Source organism: Perna viridis, chromosome 4 (genome assembly GCF_037379345.1).
Source record: "Perna viridis isolate PV_CMFRI_1.1 ecotype Kerala chromosome 4, ASM3737934v1, whole genome shotgun sequence".
Lineage (NCBI taxonomy): Eukaryota > Metazoa > Mollusca > Bivalvia > Mytilida > Mytilidae > Perna > Perna viridis.
The window spans coordinates 5,947,348-5,965,470 of NC_142448.1; the positions used below are offsets into that span (position 1 = coordinate 5,947,348).

The 18,123-nt window shown below is 33.1% G+C and overlaps 1 protein-coding gene across 1 annotated transcript; it reads left to right on the forward strand.

Moving 5' to 3' along the window:
* Positions 1–6,563: 6,563 nt before the first annotated feature.
* On the forward strand, positions 6,564–16,585 carry LOC148618635 (L-xylulose reductase-like). The gene is made up of 7 exons (XM_088577717.1): positions 6,564–6,704; positions 8,636–8,733; positions 10,805–10,959; positions 13,329–13,371; positions 14,537–14,701; positions 15,282–15,390; positions 16,341–16,585. The coding sequence occupies exons 1-7, from the start codon at positions 6,653–6,655 to the stop codon at positions 16,442–16,444; spliced, it is 726 nt and encodes a 241-aa protein (XP_088433843.1). The 5' UTR covers positions 6,564–6,652; the 3' UTR covers positions 16,445–16,585.
* The last annotated feature ends 1,538 nt before the right edge of the window (positions 16,586–18,123 follow it).

Here is an 18,123-nt window from a genome sequence, read left to right on the forward strand (position 1 = left end):
ATAATTTCATTTGATATTCACAAATGCATTAAATAAATGAAATAAGTGTCTATATATTTATTGTCTTGCAAGACAGAAAATCGACCTAGATAAATTCGTATGCATGAGACCTCTGGTGACCTTAATCCGCGCATGTACTGTAAGGGTCGCTTCTTTAATAACAAATCTGATTGCAAAGCGGAAGTAGTTATTCAACGGTAAGGAAGACCGACGGACTCGAGCCGTAGAAGAAAAAAGTTCGGATATAACGCAAGAATCCTTGTGAAATTTACGTATTGATATATAATGTGGCAAAAATATGTTCATTATTTATTTGAAAACTAATCAAGAAATAGATGAAATGAAATGTAAACAAGACATGTGCTTACCTGTGAATCCGTTATTGTTATTTTTTACCTAGGTTAAAGTATTTTTAACCCAGGGGAATGTCTTGTCGGCAATCTTCGGAAGTAATAGCGAAATATAATTAGATCAGAGCTATCGATTCTCTATGATTAAAAAAAACGATATTCAGTAGGTATTATCGACATTTATTGCTTCAATTGCATTATTACAAACTTATTTCATTGAATCAGCAAAATTCAGTAGAATCAAAACTGATCAAATTTGGCAGCTAATGCAGCTTTAATAATTGTTTTGTAATTATCGGTCAATGTTGTTGTTTGTTTATTTCGTTTTTTTTATTAAGATATATCGAGTTTGTTTCACTAGCTGCTCTCTAGTGATTATAGACGGTTTGCATGGTAACATGTCTTTAAATACCTTAACTTCAGCTTTTCCTATGATTTGTTAAATATTGCATTAATTGCTTAAAATGTGAAATATAACGAAAAGCCTGTTACTTAGTTACTTATGTTAACTCCTAGCCAGTTTAAAAAGATGTGGTGAATATGATACCCTGTTGTATTCACAGAACAAGAACCTTGTCTTTCAAAATAAAACCTATAGATAACGCTTTGGTTATATTGAAGAGATTCTGACTTAAATTATTAATTTATTTTTACTACTATTTTTTTTTAGTTTTAGAAGATTTTATTCGAGAAAGTCCTTTTTTCTTTCCATTTTAGATCTTGTGTGCAAATACATATGTACTTTAACATTTAATATTATTAAGAATTACCTTGAAAATATTAAAATGTCGGAGATAATGGAAAAAGGGTCTTTAAGAACCCAGAAGCGATTAATATTATGTTGTACGCCCCAGGTGACCGTCTATGGTAATTTAAATACTGGATTATGTTTGAGGGTGAGGCGTTGTAAATGTCTGCTTTGGACTTTTTTGATACTCGTCGAACAATCAAGCCAAAGTATCAATGGTCCCTCCTGCAGTCGAGTTCGAATGGTGCCACACATATTTTTTGAAACAACACAGCTTTATGATTGTAATGATAACTACATGTTCTCGTTAGTTTTAGACGGGGAGTAGAGCACTCAATAAAGGACAATCTCTTTTTGAACTCTAACTGATAAATGATAAAACATATGCGATCGTAAATCACGGAATGCATTTATATCGCATATTTGCAACTTCGCAGCATAAAAAATGTGTTGTTTTTTTTAAAAGCGTTTGTATTTTAAACTAGCTGAATGAAACAGCAAGTACTCGTTCGATGTAGGTACAGCTTGATGTCTTTTGTCCTAATTATTTATGTGTTCGTACTCTGTATCGTTCTCAAAATCCGAATGCGATAACTTTTTATAGTTCTTTTTATTGTTGTATTTTCCAACCACTGTCCCAGGTTATGGGAAGGTTGAGCGACCAAGAACATATTAAACCCCGCCTCATACTTAACGTGCCTGTCCCAAGTCAGGAAACTAGTCTAGTGGTTGTCGTTGTTTTGTTTGTCTATTGTTATGCGTTTTAAGCTTTTTCTTTAGATTATGTCGATTTTCGTCTTTTATTAATAATTTCACATCATTTATTTTTGGACCTTTTACAGCTTGCTTTATGGTATGGGTTTTGCCCATCACCGTAGACCGTGTGGTGACCTGCAGAAGTTTAATTGTTCGTTGCTGCTTGTTATAAGATGGATGACTATCTCATTGACAATCATACAATCATACAACATCTCCCATTTTCACCTGCGTCGCCAAAGATGAGTAAGCATGTTTAGGAGTTAGGTAACTCCGTACGTTCGTCTGTCTGTCCGCCTGCCAAACCGTCCGTCTGTCTGTCCTTCTGTCCATTCGTATGTGTATAGCGGAATAAGATATCAGCTTCTCATCGCAACTCCTCTGAAATTACTCAACGTAATTCCTAAGTATGTAGCAAGAACATAATATGTAGTTGTGCACATTATCATGAAAATTTGATTTAAATATTTTTATAGGAGTTATGCCCTTTTTTCAACGTAGAAATCAACCGTTTATTATCGTGCATTAACTGCAGTCACCGCAACTTATCTAAAGCTATCTAACAGAATTTCATAAAACTTGGTATGTAGCAAGAATATCATACGTTGTTGTGCATAGTATCAGGAAATTTAGATTGCCTAATTTCATGGGAATGATACCCCTTTGAACTTAGATATTTACTAAAATCATCATGTATCAGGTCATCGCAACTCCTCTACAACATCCCAACAGAAATTCATAAACTTCCAGGAACACCATATGTTCATTTTTATGACGTGTTAAATATTTGGCTCTCATTAATCTAAAGGTTTCAGTTTCAATTTTCTGTTTATTGGAAAACACTCAGACACATGTGTTCCAAGAGGTCAAAATACATACATACAATTTTACAAAACATGACAAAATAAACATGTGTGACAAAGGAGATACTGATAGTAGGTTTACATGTAAAATTGACAACTTTATCAAGGCAACATGTTTCTTGACATAAACAGTATTTTTTTTGTATAAAGCAGTTTTATAGAAGTCATAAGTCCTTCAAATTTAACTTGTTCGGATTAATCCTATAATAACTAGACAAATATATATTTCTTAATCGAACAATGTTATAATTTATATATGATAACAGTGTGTAATATTCATCGCCAATTCCCTCCCAACAATAAGTACAGATTCAATCTTCTCTAGGTACATTGCATCATCTACCCGTCTCTATTGGCAAATGTAAATTTGAAATACCACACATACCTTTTTAGTCAGTCCTTTGTTGAAGAATAGTTATTTTCTGATTAATAAAAAAGCAGAATTCAAGTGGTATTGTTTTTGTTATTATTGATGAATGAGGCCTTTTCTAAATCTAAAACAATTGTGTTATAGATATAATATAAACATACATACTATGGAGTATAATGTTGTTATATCCATGTTATGTAAAATTAATAAAAAAAATAACAGCTTTCATCTCAGGATTTTACTTTACCATTTCTACTGTCTATTATACAAACTATTTTGAAAAGTCAGAGAGTCACATATGAACGAGATAGTTGTTCAAATTGATTGTATTCCCACTCAAGTGGGAAATTACAGTAGATGAAAACAACCATATAGATTGGAAAAAAAATGGAAAAAGGTCAATAGAATGTCTTTTATTAATACAAAGAACTCCAAGTTACAGTGGTTAGAGTACAGAATTCAGCATAGAATTTTAGCCACAAACAAGTTTTTATACAAGATTATAAAGTCTCAAACCCTTTTGTGTATTTTGTAAAAATAAAAATGAAACAATTAGACATTTAATTTTTTATGGAAATGTGAACTTGTACAGAATTGTATAGGGGAAATTAATGTTTGGTTTCTAGAAAACAGTGTCAGCATCACTTTGACTAAAGTAAATTTCTAACTGATTAAACTAAATCATGTTCGCACAGATGACCCACAGAACAAAGTTTTACTATGGATTAAACATTAGGTTTACATGGTTTACAAAATATTTTGAATCATAATTAGTTTTATCAGGCCTTAAAGAGAAACTAAAGTATATGTATAATTTAGAGCTACGAAAAATAAGGGTGTAGAAAAACTGAACCAACTTTGGCATAGTATTGAGTTTTCATCTTGATAGATCCTTCTCCTGGTGGTAAATATGTTTCATACAAAATCATACTGATAGTATGACATAGTATGACATATTCAAAATTCAAAATTCAGTATGTCCAGCATTCCATCTCTTTTCACAATTACAACACTTATTTTACAACAAAAACCAAAATGATCGGTAACATGTTTTATATTGTAGTTAGTATCAATGCTAAATCAATTGTGTTATACAAGTTGGATTTTAAAAAAAAAGTAAAAAGGAACACCATATGTTGTGCATATTATCAGGAAATTTTGATTATCTTTTTTTATGGTAATTATATTCAACAGTTCCGTAAATCCGTGCGTAATACTTTTTTGGTCGCATTTTCCTCTGCAACTATATATCACAGCTGCAGTGCGACGCTGGTTCAGACAGCGATTGGTCTAATTTTCTTTAATATTTAACGGGTGTTACCTTTCTTTCCACTCAGAACTATTTTCGCTTCACTAAAATGTGTAGGGAGAAAGACGGACTATTTTACATTGTGAATGTTGGTTTCTATGCCGATATATACTAGGTTAACCCATAACGTGGCCAAAATATCAAACATTTGATAAAAAATTAAAAACAACAGTTGATGAACATGTTTTTATACACACAGCAGCTTGGGTATTCATCTATCAAACGTTAAAGAAAATTATCATAATTGTAAATGCTGACCTACTTAAGAAATGAATGAATGACAAGGGTCATCGGTGGCCATTCTTTTTGTTTACTCTGTGCCGATGCAAAGATGGAGGAGTTCTTGGTCATACATCCATTTAATAATCGTCTGATTTGAAGAATGCCTAATGAAGTTTTATGTAGGTCAATGAATGCCAATGCTACATCAGTTTTCAAAGACCCGGATGTAGCAAAAAGATTCTCTACTATACATGACAAATATGTTATCGTGCCAGCAGACAAAGCCTAAAACAACATTGTTTTTGTCTGCAAAACGTTGTACATCCAATGTTCATTATCAGAGGTAGACGTAGAAAACAATAGCAGTGATGAGACCTATACTCCTACCACACTCTCCAAAGAAGATATTGTGGAAAACCATAAATCTGTGTATCCTCTTTTGGTCTCTCTACCAAGCATGATGATTGTAATTTACCGTCCATGTACTGGAGTCCTAAACTCCACAAGAATCCATACAAACAACGTTACATAGCTGAATCTGCAAAATGTACCACCAAACCTCTTTCAAAACTTTTAACTTCTATACTCACAACTGTCAAAGAGGGTCTGCAATCCTACCACAACACTTGTTACTCCCGTAGTGGTTTTATTTCAATGCGGATCCTGAAAAATTCGAAAGATCTTTTGAGGACTATCAGTTCAAGACTATTATCAGAACATAATAGCATTAAAACCTATGATATTTTCAACACCGTTTACAGAATGCTGGAATGTTTAGTGTGGTGGACGCGCTTTTCAACAAACGGTCGGCATTCCAATGGGAACACATTTTTTGTATCGCGCTAGAATTCTAACTAATAGTCTTCTGAAACAGGGTTATGTTGCTACAAGATTGAAGTCATCATTACAGAAGTTTTATGGTCGTCATCATGACCTCGTGGATCGTTACGGTGTATCCATCTGCACCATGAAAACTGATTTTTTCAACGGGTCATAGTTCTCCTTTCCTCTTTCGTCTATCCCGGACTTGACTTTTTATGAGCAACTCGGCGGATGTTTCTAGAAAAACAGAGGACGCTATCCTACCGATGCACCTGGACCATGCTCCCAGTTTTAGTTAAGTCCGAGTTGCTCATTTGCTTTTGTTGCTTTGTGTGTATGACTTTAGTTACTTTGTATTCTTTGTTGTGTATTTCTGTTTTCCATGTCTGGATTGCATTATTTTGATTACCGCTATAACATTGGTTTCCTTGATTACTCTCTCCTATACAGCAGACAATGAATCAGTTCTGTTTATTTTATTATAGGTTGAAAATCAATATTAGAATATGAATCCAATTTTATTCTATGCATAAGGGGATTTTTAGGGTATACAGTAAATCAATATGGCAAACTTATGAAAAAATATACCATACATGGAATGTTAAACTGGTTTGAATATGATAGTAAACAACTGGCCTTCATGGCGTATGATCTACATGCACAGGCCCTATTCTTCGTTTAAAAAAATAAAATTTGTGACTTCACCAGGATGAGGTTACACCTGAATTGGTTGAACCTCTGTATAATTCATTCGCTTGACATTTGTTCTGTTCGTTTTTACTCGTCAACAATGCTTTCAGATTGTGGTTATTACGTTTGTATTACATTTAAGTTTTCGCTTTGTTTCTTATGAGATCGTTCTGAAAGCCCCGAACACGACAACAGATGGGTTATGATACTCAAGATTAAATTTTCAAATGTTCTACGTTTTCCACACTGAAATGATCTACCGATGACATGATGTGTCTGTCATTTTGGAACTATAATTCGTCATTAATCAAACTGTTTTCCTTCTTAGTTCTTTAGAAATGAATTGAACAATACGGCTGAACTTTTTTGCCGATAAATCTGTTTTTTAAATCATATTTTTCGTACGTATTACAATCAAGTGGATTTGTTTGTTTTTTTATATATCCTGTCGTCCGCAGATAAAGGAAATGTCATACTTTACATAGCTTACAAACAATTCTTATATAGACCTTGCATAGGCAAATGGAGGCTTATTTCAAAGGGAAGAAAGCTCTAGTAACAGGAGCCGGGAAAGGTAAGATAAATTGTGCATGAGATTTTGTCTTTTGATTCTCAATGAAGAGAAACCATTCACTTACAAGTCATTTTGAGTCGTAACTTTTTCAGTTGCATCAAAGTGAAAGCGCATAGAATCAAAAGCAGTAATTACATTACTTTCGACGTTTCAACTAATGACCATGTCCAGCAATTAAAATGATTGTTTGTAATCATTTTGAGGTTTTTGTCTTAAACTTAATTTAGATAGTGTGTGTGTTTTTTTTTTATATGTTCAGCTTTATAAGCATATTATCAATTTTAATGTGATTTTTTAAATAGTATTTCTAATGAGACAGATATATTTTCACGAACTAAACAAAATTCATTTTTAGGAGCTATATGTTTTATAGATAGTATGCACTATAAGTTTATCAGAATCAACGTCTTAAAAATGTCGAAACTATATATTCGGCGTAATAAACGGAGACGTTTCCCAAAACGGTTGTTATTTGTTAATAAAACAATCATCTATTTTATGAATGAGTAATCAAGGGAACCAAGGTTATAGCGGTAATCAAAAGAATGTAATCCAGGGATAAAGACCAGGCATGGAAAACAGACATACACAACAAACAACATAAAGTAACAAAAATCATACATACAAAGTAACAAAAGTAAATGAGCAACTCGGACTCCACTGAAAACTGGGAGCATGGACCAGGTGCACCGGTATGGTAAGCGTCCTCTGCTTTTCTAGAAACATCCACCGAGTTGCTCATAAAAAAGCCAAGTCCGGGGTAGACAAACGAGGGAAATAAAACTATGGCCCGTTGAATAAATCAGTTTTCATAGTGCTGATGGATACACCATAACGATCCACGAGTTCATGATAACGACCACAAAATGTCTGTAGTGATGACATTAAACTTGTAGCAACATAACCCTGTTCCAGAAGCCTATTTGTTAGAGTTCTAGCGCGATACAAAAAGTCTGCGTAGTTTCGGCAAGCTCTGGCATAACGTATGAGTTGTGATAATGTGTTAAGTTAAACCACAATATCCGGAGTATGTAAATAATTAGGAACAATTAAGAAACTACAAAAAAGTTCTGTCCCTTAAAGATGTGTTTACACTTATTGAGGATCTTTTGGGGGTGTTTAATTATTGAGGACCGTTTGGTGATATTTGATTATTTACACTCTTTGAGAATCTTTGGTGATCTTTATTGATGAGGATCGTTTGGTGATCTTTAATTATTTACACTTGTTGGTTATCTTTTGGTGATTTTTGATTATTTACACTTGTTGAGGATCTTTTGATGATTTTTGATAATTCAAACTTTTTAAGAATCTTTTGGTGATCTTTGAAAATATTTACTCCTTTGTATTTATGTTATACGCCAGTGCATTTGTTGCGTTTCACAATAACCGTTCTTATTTCAGTTGAGTTTATAAATTATTGTTTCGATCAAATTCTATATACTAAAGTTAGATTTGTTTAAAAAGTCCTTATTCTAAGTAATACTCAGTACTCTGATCCCAGGGAAAATACAAACCGTAAAAGTTCCATAATTGTTTGTGTAAAACGCGTTTCTCAATTGAATTTGAAACAGTCTTTTCAGTCAACTTCAACTGGATGTGTTAAATAAATATAATGATGTCTGGGTTATTAATCTATGTATGATGATTCTGTAATTAATTGTGAATGACATTCTTACATACCTTGTTTTTTTTACATTGCTCTTAAAAAATTCTCTCACTCATAAAGGTGTCTTCAGTTACAATAAAATTCATTTTCAAATTATCATCAAATGTTCATTAAAAGACAGCAGTGTACAAGAATCTAAAATGTTTAAGAAAATCACATGTTAATAAGTCTTATACCGAACAATACAAAACAAATAAAAACATATTTAAAACAAGAAAGGACTTTGTTGACTTTAAATAATCATTAAATTGATGTATTCTAGGATTTGGACGTGCTATTGCTAAAAGACTGGCTGAATATGGGACAGATACATATGCACTGAGTAGAACACAGGAGGATCTAGACAGTTTGAAATCTGAAGTAGTATTTTCCTTTTTATATTTTAGTGAAAATCTGTCATTAGTTTTCCCCCTTGAAACTATAGCACTATGTTCTAAATGATTTCATGTTAATATGTTGTACGCCGTTTTAAATTTTATTTTGGTATAACATAAGAGTAAAACTTAGTTGACAATTATCGAGTTAAGACATTTCCGCTATCCAATACACCACAAAAAAATCAATAAAAATAAAATCGTCAAATAACTTCAGTTTCTTCGTGGAAAGGCAATCATGATTGTTAATTAGGTTTAGTTAAGTTGTAAAATGAAGTAAACCAAAGGTAATATGTTAACAAATATTTTGGTACTGGAATATAATGGTATGTAGGTGAACAATTATATTCCATCCTAGAAGGCCGAAAAATTAAACAGTTGATAAATAGATGTATTAAGGTATATATCATCGACTGCTTTAATATCTGGGTTTTGTACTTGTAATGCAGGTAGTGATTTGTCAAGTTATTTCCTGGGAAGTTTGATAACAATTACTGCTTGAATCACCATCTTACAACAAAAACATGTTTTTGACTATGTTTAAATAATTTCTGGCTTTTAATTGTTTTACTTAAAAACCGATGGTAGTCAAAAATACAAACATAAATTCATTTTACATATTGTATTAGATCTTAGTTGCGTATTTGTTTGGTATTTTTGAAATTTGCCTCTTCCCTAAATTATCTTAGTGTCCGCTATATAGATGACGTATTATCCGTAAGCAATCCTAGTTTATACATCGTAGCTACCCCAAAGAACTTGAAGACAAAGGGAACAATGGACACTGTGAGGTCAATGGTACAGCTATGGGAACGAAAATGGTTCATCGATGATTTCGACATGAAATGAAATGAGTCTAAACAAACTTAAGAAAATTTCATCGGACATGCCAACAACGCTCATCCATCAATCAAACTCGTGAAATTTCTGACTCTAAAATTACATTTTTTGATACTACTACGTATGTAAGAGACGGTGAAATGTCATTGGATCTTCACAGCAAACTCACTGATAGTCACCAATATTTGTCTCCAAAAAGCTGTCACTCAAAAGCTGTCACCCAAAACATCGTACTAAGAGCATACCATATAGCCAGGCTCTCCGAATTCGGCGCATTTGCTCATCTGACGATAAAACTAACAAACGTCTAGATGATCCGTGATCATTTGTTACCGCGTGACTACGAATCAATAGACGTAGATCGGGGTTTGAACGTGCTATCAACATCAGCCGAAATGATCTCCTCGAGTATAAACCCAAGAAAAAGAACAAAAGGATTCCTTTTGTGCTGACTTACCATCCAGCCTTAGGGAAGCCCTCCTAGCTACTTCATTCGAATTGGGAAGCCAATCAAAAACATCCTAAGTTCTCCAAAGTCTTTGCTGAGGCACCTGTTCTGGTATTCCGTAGACCTAAGAGTCTAAGAGATGCCCTGGTAAGAGCAGAGATTTCATCGAATCCCAAACAAAATACAACGTGCCAGCGTCAACCATGTTGAGATTAAAGATGTAAGACCTGTACCCAGATACCGCATACCAAAACGTTTAAAAGCTACTGGACTGGAAAAGAATACGCTATTTTTGCAACGTGACTTGCAAAACCGAAAACATCAAATACCTTCTCCAGCGCCGATGTGGTTTGCAGTACGTTAACGAGACAGAACAATCTTTCATAATGATAATAAATAAAATATTCAATGTAAATTTTACCATCATTTGGTGATGTTGAACATACTTAGACGTTTATATATATATATATATATACCCGGGATTCATACTTTGTGCTACAATAATTTAGCTCATTTGAAAAGCTCTGGTAGTATATACAGGTATTGTATTTGGCTTCCTTTTTCGATATTGTTTGCTTTTGGATCTGACACTTCTGAATAGGGGTTACCTTTTGAACATGAGGACGACAAACTGAAATAAGCTGTTCTTGAATCTTGGTTCACTTGAATATTCTTGCAATAATTTTATGATTTGCATTTTTAATTATCAAATAAATATCATGCATACGTCTCAGGATATGATGAGTATTGTTATCATAATCTTTTGTAGGTGCCGAATATGAATATGATAAACGTAGACGTACAAGACTGGGAGAAAACCCGTGAAGCTGTGAGTCAGATAGGACCCGTGGATCTCCTTGTTAACAATGCTGGAGTTGCGCGACATACCTTGTTCTTAGAAACTACGAAGCAGGATCTGGATATGTAAGTAGAACATTAAACGAAAAGATGAACACTGCTTTGCGAATTGTAACAAGAAAACGTGTATATTAAGGTTACTGCAATAGGTCCAGTCTTTGTTACTATGAAGTTTCTTTAGAAAACTCGCGCTTGAATGTTTCACACTTACTATGCACCTGGAATATCATGATATTGTCCACGACCGAATTTGAAGTTCATGCAAATACAAACTGAATATTACATGTCAAAATATCATACAGAGAGCCACTGGGCGTGTTTGTGATATAGGTCGATGTTACGTCATACAATACAGATGTCATGTCATTTTAATTTTAAGAGTGCCGAGTAGGGTGTGATATAGATGATAGAGTAATCAAGGGAACCAAGGTTATAGCGGTAATCAAAAGAATGTAATCCAGGGACAAAGACCAGACATGGAAAACAGACATACACAACAAAGAATATAAAGCAACTAAAATCATACATACAAAGTAACAAAAGCAAATGAGCAACTCGGACTCCACTAAAAACTGGGAGCATGGACCAGGTGCACCGGTAGGATAAGCGTCCTCTGCTTTTCTAGAAACATCCACCGAGTTGCTCATAAAAAGTCAAGTCCGGGGTAGACAAAAGAGGAAAGAAAAACTATGACCCGTTGAATACATGGTGCAGATGGATACACCATAACGATCTACGAGTTCATGATGACGACCATAAAACTTCTGTAGTGATGACCTTAATCTTGTAGCAACATAACCCTATTCCAGAAGCCTACTTGTTAGAGTTCTAGCGCGATACAAAAAGTCTGCGTAGTTTAGGCAAGCTCTGGCATAACGTATGAGTTGTGATATGAACACTCCATACGCAGTAATCAGATGACATAATTTTTTTTCTAGATGTTGTGCTCTTTTTTGCATGCATATGCGTTCTCACATAGTTCTCACACTAGGAACGCAATATAGGGTCAATTATAAAGGGGTTTTCTAAACATACATGTATTAAAAATTATCTTAATGTATAATATGTCGTAATATCATACATTTAGATAATAATTGTATACCGACAGCCTTCGTCATATTGTTCATGGACGTCCTATGTGAGAACACATATGCATGCAATATTCTCTTTATAATGGTAATGAAAATCATAAGGAGTAAGGCTGAAATAAATGTCCGATGTTTGGCAAATATCTTTTTATTTGAATATACAATAAAACCTGTCACGAACTATATACATATTAGGACAATGAAAACAGTCAGTTGGTGTTCAATCAGTTTTATTCAAACAGTCGCAGTCTATGGACAACCAACCTAAATAAGATTAAAATATGTCGAGATCACAGATATGTGATTCATAATTGTTTTGAATTGTTCGTCAATAAGAATTAAAAAATACAATGGATATATCAGAACCAGTATTAGTAAATCAACGCACTTATGTTTATTGTACCCCCATTTGTAAAGTGATATTGATACATAAAAAGAAAAGTATCTACAAATATATGCAATGCACTATTTAACCTGGTAATAAGAAGCACAGAGTTAACGGATGAATATCAACTGGATCATAAAGTGTCCTACATCTGAAAGCTATATTTATTTTGTTCGTTTAGTGTTTTCAATTTTGTTAAAAAAATTTGATGCTTAATTTTGCGATGAAGATTTTAAACAATATCAAAGGAGTCTTATAAGCATTATAACAATAAACATATTTTTGTTTGTAAACATAATGTAAATTATCACTTACCATTATATAGATAAAAGTATATGAGGAAACCAAAGATCTTAAAATATTGCGTAACCCCGGTAAAATATCACGAGCTCGATATATTTTATTTTAAAATGTATCCTAAATGTACCACTGTATATAGTTAAGTAGTAGTCTTTGTAAGAATCATGCAAATTCAATACAATATGATACACCCAAAACAAAGCTACACGTTTTTAATTTGATTATTACGTTGCTTTATAGGTCTACATGATGAAATGCATAATTACGTATTTCAATCTGTCGGTTCTTAGAAGATAATCAAAATTGAAAATCCAACAGTTTCTATCGTATTTTACTATTATTTACAGAGTTACCTCCCTTCATCTGGAATTCTACAGTACTTTCAATAGAATTTTTATCTCCTAAGAACAAGGGTTATATGGAAAAACAACGTGTCACTATAACATTTTAAACAAAATATCAAAAATAAAAATATATAGGCTTCCCAACCATCTAGCAGGATTCTTATCTGGAGTACTACTTAAGTTTTTTTTGTAGATTGACACTTTAGGTAGACATTAAAGTGCCCTTTATCTAGTTCTGAAGACAATTTTGCGTCGCTTGAAATGACAGTACATCATTTATTTGCAAATTATAAAACAATAATTTCAATCTATTTTCAGGATATTTGATATAAATTTTAAAGCAGCATATAATATTGGTCAGGTTTGTATAATGAACCAAACAATAAAACAAATACTTGTATTGTCTTTAAAAAAACCTTTATTATTTCACAAACATACGGCATTTTTGAAAAATGTGTTACTATCAAAAGCTTTATTCCATTACAAAAATATTTTCAGTAATAAGTCACTTAAATAAATCAGTGATATAATAGAAAAAAATGTTCACGTATTAATTGATTATGTTTTATGTATCTGTCCAGTTTGTGAATTTCAAATTTTCAGAAAAAAGACATTTATTCATTGAAACAATGTGAACTTGATTATAGATTTATTTCTAATTCGTCTCTGTGAAGTCAGCCAAATATTTTGACCTACACTTAGAAATCGATGGTAAAGGAAAACTATCGACCAAACTTTACGACAAACGTGATGACTTTTCATTCAGAATTGTCAACTTTCCTTTCATCTGTGGCAACATCCCTTCAGCACCTGCGTATGGAGTGTTCATATCACAACTCATACGTTATGCCAGAGCTTGCCGAAACTACGCAGACTTTTTTTATCGCGCTAGAACTCTAACAAATAGGCTTCTGGAACAGGGTTATGTTGCTACAAAATTAAAGTCATCACTACAAAAGTTTTATGGTCGTCAACATAAACTCGTGGATCGTTATGGTGTATCCATCTGCACCATGAAAACTGATTTATTCAACGGGTCATAGTTTTCCTTTCCTCGTTTGTCTACCCCGGACTTGACTTTTTATGAGCAACTCGGTGGATGTTTCTAGAAAAGCAGAGGACGCTTATCCTACCGGTGCACCTGGTCCATGCTCCCAGTTTTTAGAGTCCGAGTTGCTCATTTGCTTTTGTTACTTTGTATGTATTATTTTAGTTGCTTTATGTTCTTTGCTGTGTATGTCTGTTTTCCATGTCTGGTCTTTGTCCCTGGATTACATTCTTTTAATTACCGCTATAACCTTGGTTCCCTTGATTACTCTTGAACAGAATAGGAGTTCGATGCGCAAAATGGATACATTTTATCATGAATTTGGGTCAAATGTAAAACGTATGACTAGTCCTATTTTTATGGTATTAGAGTTGCCTAGAGTATGGTCGATTATGGATCTTTTGAACGGCTAGGGTAGATACAGAATAGTATACAGTGTATTTAAGTACAACACATCAACTTGTATTCTACTGTTCAGGTGGTGGCTAAGAATATGGTGGAGAACGGTATCCATGGATCTATAATAAATATGTCCAGTATGATGTCAACCCGTGCATTTCCTGGTGGATCTGTGTATAGCACTACTAAAGCAGCTATAGATATGCTGACACGATGTATGTCGTTAGAACTTGGTCCATATAATGTAGGTATAATATGTTACATCCACTATTTTAAAGTACTTAATCTTTTCCTATTTATTTGATTGATGTAAACTGGCGCGCTAATCTCGACGAAACGTAGAACCTATGTAAAATATATAGCAGGAAGCCCGTAGGAAATACGAGGTGTCATTTAAGGGTCAAGCGTGATAGTCGATGTAAGTAGGAGGGTGCAAAATTTCCATCTTTTTTGCAAAACTCTAAAAACTTCTTTTTTGGGGTCTTAAAATCGACCAACGTGGAAAACTTTCCCTCTCTTTGATTTTCCGTCTGCAGATTTAATACATGTAATATAAAAAAAAAACCAATGTTGCACGTATTGTCGTGTAAGGTATAACCCAACTCGTACAGGAAGTTGATATTAACCAAAAATGATTACATCATATGCCGCATCTTTATAAAGTCAAACTCCAAATTTGAAATTAATACATCCTTTTGGAGTAGAGGTAATTGCGACGGAATTCGGAGGGACGGAATGACAAGGTCGTTCCAATATAACACCCACTTGTTGAGTAGGGGTAAAATAAGATGCATTTATAAGTAGATTCTGAAAAAAAATTGTAGATACGAGTAAATTCAATTAATCCGACTGTTGTTTGGACCAATTTGACGATACCTTATGCCGAACATTTTAAAGAGACACTGGAACAAACGCCAATGAAGAAATTTCCAGGTAGCTTAATATCTTTTAGAAAAATAATTTCATGTAATTTATCATGCCAAAAAAAAACATACTTTGTTGAGTTGTAATAAGTTGTTGAATGTAAGACAGTGATATATGTAATAAAGGATATTTCATATAATTGAGAAGAAAAAGAGCACAACATCTAGAAAAAAAAATTATGTCATCTGATTACTGCGCTAATGGAATAATTTTATACATATTTGTCCAGTGTGGTGGAAGCGCTTTCCAACAAACGGTCGGCATTCTAATGGGAACGAATTATGCTTATTTATTCGCTGTCTTATTCCTTCACTCATATGAAACTGACTTTGTAGCTGATCTTATCCAAAACAAGGAACATTCATTTGTTTAGCAAGATCCTTTGATCTCAGTTTCTAATATATAGATGACATATTGTCAATAAAAACCTAGTTTTGGGAATTGTATTCATCGCATCTACCTCACATGAACTTGAGATCAAGGATACTGAAGACAATGTGAATACAGCCTCATATCTTGACCTACACTTAGAGATTGGTGGAAAAGGAAAACTTTTGAAAAAAAAACTATACAACAAACCCGTGTACCCCGGACTTTTTATGAACAACTCGGCTGGTGTTTCTAGTAAAGCAGAGACGCTTTCCTTTCGGTGCACCTAGTCCACGTTTCCAGTCGTTAGTGGAGTCCGAATTGTTCATTTGTTTTTGTTTCTTTGTACGTATCATTGTGGCTATTTCGTGTTTTTATTTGGTGTTTCTGGTTATTCTTTTACATGAAAATGGCATTTAAAATTAATTATTGTTCTTGATTTGGTTGATTTATGTTGGAGATGAATGTATGGTTTTCTCCAAAATATGGATGTGTATACGGGAAAGACTATAGGACTATAAAAATAAGGCGAATATATAGTGTATTTTGTACACAAAGATGAATAACTAGTATTTATAATGTTTATACAGAAATAGATGATGTTGTTAACTTAGTTGTGTACCTACTGAGCGACAAGAGTTCCATGATTAGTGGAGAGACAATTAAGATAGATGGGGCACTTAGTGCTCATTAATGGTGCTTCCAAATGAAAATTCCGAGAAGAAAACCAAAACATTACCTTGGTAAACAGTCAATGATTTGCGATGAAATGTTTGTACTTGATGTTTATTACATTATACTGCTCTTATTACCTTTTATTAAACCCTGAATGATGTTCTGTGTGTTGTATATTTCGCTGCATTTAAGACATTTAGTAATGATACTATTTAAAAAAAATATGATACAGCAAGGTCCGTATTACATGCGGTCGAAGTGAATTTCCATGGTTGACTTTCAAATACACTTTGTTTAAGGTGTTTGAATGTTATATAAAGTGATATAGATTTCACTGTAAAGACAAACGCGCAATTTATGTCCAATGAATTGTGTACTATGGCTAACTAATCTCATGTATGGAAACAATGCTGGCTGGTAATTGAAGACAGACACAATAAAGAGTCTTGCTAAAATGTAGTCTAGTTGTAAATTAGCTGATTTCATGCTCACTTTTTCAAAACATACAGTGAAGGATTTAATAACTGACTGCACTACAATAAAAACACAAGCTTATAAATAAACTCATTTTATTTTTATAACTGTCTAGATGTCTTTTAAATATATCCAATCTTCCGTTTGGTATTTCAGATTTCAGTTCCTTAAATATAACATAAACAGCTGCGCCAAGAGCGCATAATACACCTGTTGGTTTGTGAGACAAACATAATAAATGTTTTTTTTTAATAATATCGGGTTGTACAGGATTTCATGCTAAGTATATCCTGACTCCGTCTTTATTCCCGCTTAATATGAAGGTTATATAAGAGACAGACAAAAATTGCTAACAACGTGTTTTATTGAAATTTGAAGGAGTAATTCTGATTGAGGGAGCAAAGAATTTTGTAACAAATATTTTGCATGTGTTCATGATATAGTGTTTCTCTAAAATTATTTCTCCATATTGATTCTTTCTCAGGGCTATTCCATTGATAAATGTGTGGGAGGGTTGGAAGGCAGGTCTTTGTGACCCAACCGTCCCTACATATTGTTTTAGGATTAATGCACCTCATATTGCGAAATATTAAAAACCACTTTTTTACCGAAAAAAAAATCAATACCTAAGAATTAAAATAAAGAATCGTCATGAAAATATACAGATTTTTAGATCGATATAACTAACACGTGTGCAAAGTTTTATGCAATAATAATAAAACTTTATATAAGTTTTAAACGGATTTTCACCAAAAAGTATACAGACCGCTTGACCGTTATAAGAAACAACTATGTTAAATATGGATGAGGTGTCATAAGGCCTTATTCTGCCTACTCAAATAATCAGTAAAAAAATTATCAAAAATTTGGGAGAAAACTAAATAATAATATGATTCCTATTGTAAATTTTCAATTTTATACAATAACTTTGTAATTTAAAAGGTAACGATTGAGAAACAATTGAGGAAAAGCTTTAGGTAGGCTATTGGAAGGCTATTCAAGACTTTAGATTTTCAAGATTTTATTTCTCTCAACAAGACAAAAATCGTTCAGGACTCGTCCAGGACGTGTTAGTGTAAACCTCTCAGTGTTCTACATTTAAGAATTGGCTATGATAAAAATTTTGTCTAAGAGCAATAAACAAAATATGCACATGAAAAATTTATGTTATTTTTCAATAGACAAAATTTTTTTCATAGCCAATTCTTATAAATTAATTTTAAA

What these genes read in the sequence shown, in the direction of transcription:
- LOC148618635 (XM_088577717.1), top strand. Translation starts at nt 6,653, where the DNA reads ATGGAGGCTTATTTCAAAGGGAAGAAAGCTCTAGTAACAGGAGCCGGG. An exon ending in AGTAACAGGAGCCGGGAAAG is followed by an intron (nt 6,705 to 8,635) that starts GTAAGATAAATT and finishes GATGTATTCTAG; the next exon opens with GATTTGGACGTGCTATTGCT. An exon ending in CAGCATATAATATTGGTCAG is followed by an intron (nt 13,372 to 14,536) that starts GTTTGTATAATG and finishes TCTACTGTTCAG; the next exon opens with GTGGTGGCTAAGAATATGGT.